The sequence below is a fragment of the Oxyura jamaicensis genome, unplaced genomic scaffold (genome assembly GCF_011077185.1).
Source record: "Oxyura jamaicensis isolate SHBP4307 breed ruddy duck unplaced genomic scaffold, BPBGC_Ojam_1.0 oxyUn_random_OJ71160, whole genome shotgun sequence".
NCBI lineage: Eukaryota > Metazoa > Chordata > Aves > Anseriformes > Anatidae > Oxyura > Oxyura jamaicensis.
Window position 1 is genome coordinate 755 of NW_023310389.1, and position 1,880 is coordinate 2,634.

General features: G+C 67.7%; 1 protein-coding gene across 1 annotated transcript in view; it reads right to left on the reverse strand.

The window, feature by feature from the left end:
- The window catches only part of IL34 (interleukin 34), a gene marked incomplete at its 3' end in the record, with an annotated part of 1,364 nt that extends 613 nt beyond the window's left edge, over window positions 1-751 (reverse strand). Inside the window, exons 1-3 of the mRNA XM_035314166.1 lie at window positions 593-751; window positions 397-500; window positions 192-269 (exon numbers count right to left, since the gene is read on the reverse strand). Coding sequence (XP_035170057.1) covers window positions 192-269; window positions 397-500; window positions 593-656 — 246 coding nt within the window. The remainder of the gene's footprint in view (window positions 1-191; window positions 270-396; window positions 501-592) is intronic.
- Window positions 752-1,880: the final 1,129 nt, after the last annotated feature.

Consider the following 1,880-nt stretch of genomic DNA (forward strand, 5'->3'; position numbering starts at 1 on the left):
CCAACAAACCCCAACCCACCAAACCCCAACCCACCAAACCCCAATCCCCAACCACCAACCCAACAAACCCCAAACCCCAACCACCAAACCCCAAACCCCAACCCACCCAACCCCAACCACCAACCCACCGCCACCGCCGCCGCGGCCTCCACCCCGTCCCCGTCCCCGAATTGTCCCCGCTGGGGCCTCACCAGGCGGGTGATGTTGGCCGGCCTCAGCACCTCCTCGTACTGGACCCGCAGCGTGTATCCCACGGGGAAGTAGTGCTTCTGCCGGGGGGGGGGGGGGCGCAGGGGAAAGAGCACAAGGGGCTGGCGGGGAGGAGGCCCGGCCTCCGGGCCCCCCGAAATGGAGGCTGCCCCCCAGGGCGGGCGGGGAGGCCGGGAGGCCGGGTACCGTGTACTGCAGGCGCTTCTCGTAGCGCAGCTGGTCCTGCAGCAGCTGCGCCAGCTCGCACTCGCCCAGCGCGGCAGCCTCCAGCCTCAGCACGGCCAGGACACCTGCGGGGGGTGCGTCAGCCTCCACCCCGCACGGTGACACCCCGTGGGGACACCCCCATGGGGACACCCCCACACACAACACCCGTACTCACACAGCACGGCCGCGTAGCCCTGGTGCATGATGACGGTGGGGGCGGGCGGCGGCGCGGCCTGCATGGCCGGGGGGCGCGGGGCGGGGGACGGGGGGGACAAGGGGACGGGGGACGGCGCTCGGTGGTGGCCCCCGACGGCTGCCACCTGCTATGGGGGTGGTGGGGGTCAGGCCCCCGCTTGGCCTCGCTGTCGGCTGCAGGAGGCTGCGGGGCCTCGGGACATCGCACGGGGGGCAAGGGCTCCTGCCCCATGGGGGCCTTGCCATGTCCCCGTGCTCTGTCCCCATTATGTCCCCGTGCCGTGTCCCTGTGCCCACGTGTCCCCATATGGGGACTGTGCCATGTCCCCACTCAGTGTCTTGTGCCAGGTCTCCACGTGGAGACCAGGCCATGCCCCCATGCCCCTACTCCCTGTCCCCACCTGGTGTCCCCATGCTATATCCCCACGTGCTGTCCCCAAGCCCTATCACTGTGCCCTGTCCCCATGCAAGGTCCCCACGCAGTGTCCCCACATGATGTCCCCATGCCCTGTTCCCACACCCTGTCCCCATACTACATCCCCCCCGTGGTGTCCTCACACCTATCCCGCTGCCCTGTCCCCGTGCAGCATCCCCATGCCTCGTTCCCACACCCTGTCCCCATGCCATACCCCACAAAGTGTCCCCATGCCCTGACCCTATGTGGTGTCCCCCCACCACACCCCCATGCGATGTCCCCACACGGTGTCTCTAGGCCCTGTCCCCACACAGGGTCCCCATACCGTATCCCCATGTGGTGAACCCAATCCCTGTCCCCCAAGACATGCCCCCACGTGGTGTCCCCATGCCCTGTCCCACGCCCTGTCCCCACGTGGTGTCCCCACACCTATCCCCCTGCCCTGTCCCCCTGCCCTGTTCCCACACCCTGTCCCATCCCCATGCCCTGACAACACGCAGTGTCCCCACACCATACCCCCACGCGATGTCCCCACACGGTGTCCCTATGCCATATCCCCATGTGGTGTCCCCAGTCCCTGTCACCGTGCCATGCTCCCAGATGGTGTCCTCATGCCCGGTTCCCATACAGTGTCCCCATGCCCTGTCCCACTTCCTGTCCACATGTCATGTCCCCATGTGGTGTCCCCACACCTATCCCCCTGCCCTGTCCCCATGCAGCGTCCTGATGCCCTGTCCCCCCATGCCATGCCCCCTCATGGTGTCCCCATGCCCTGTCCCCATGAGGTGTCCCCATACCGTATCCCCACATGGTGTCCCCACACCTCATCACCGTGCCCTGTTCCCACGAGGTG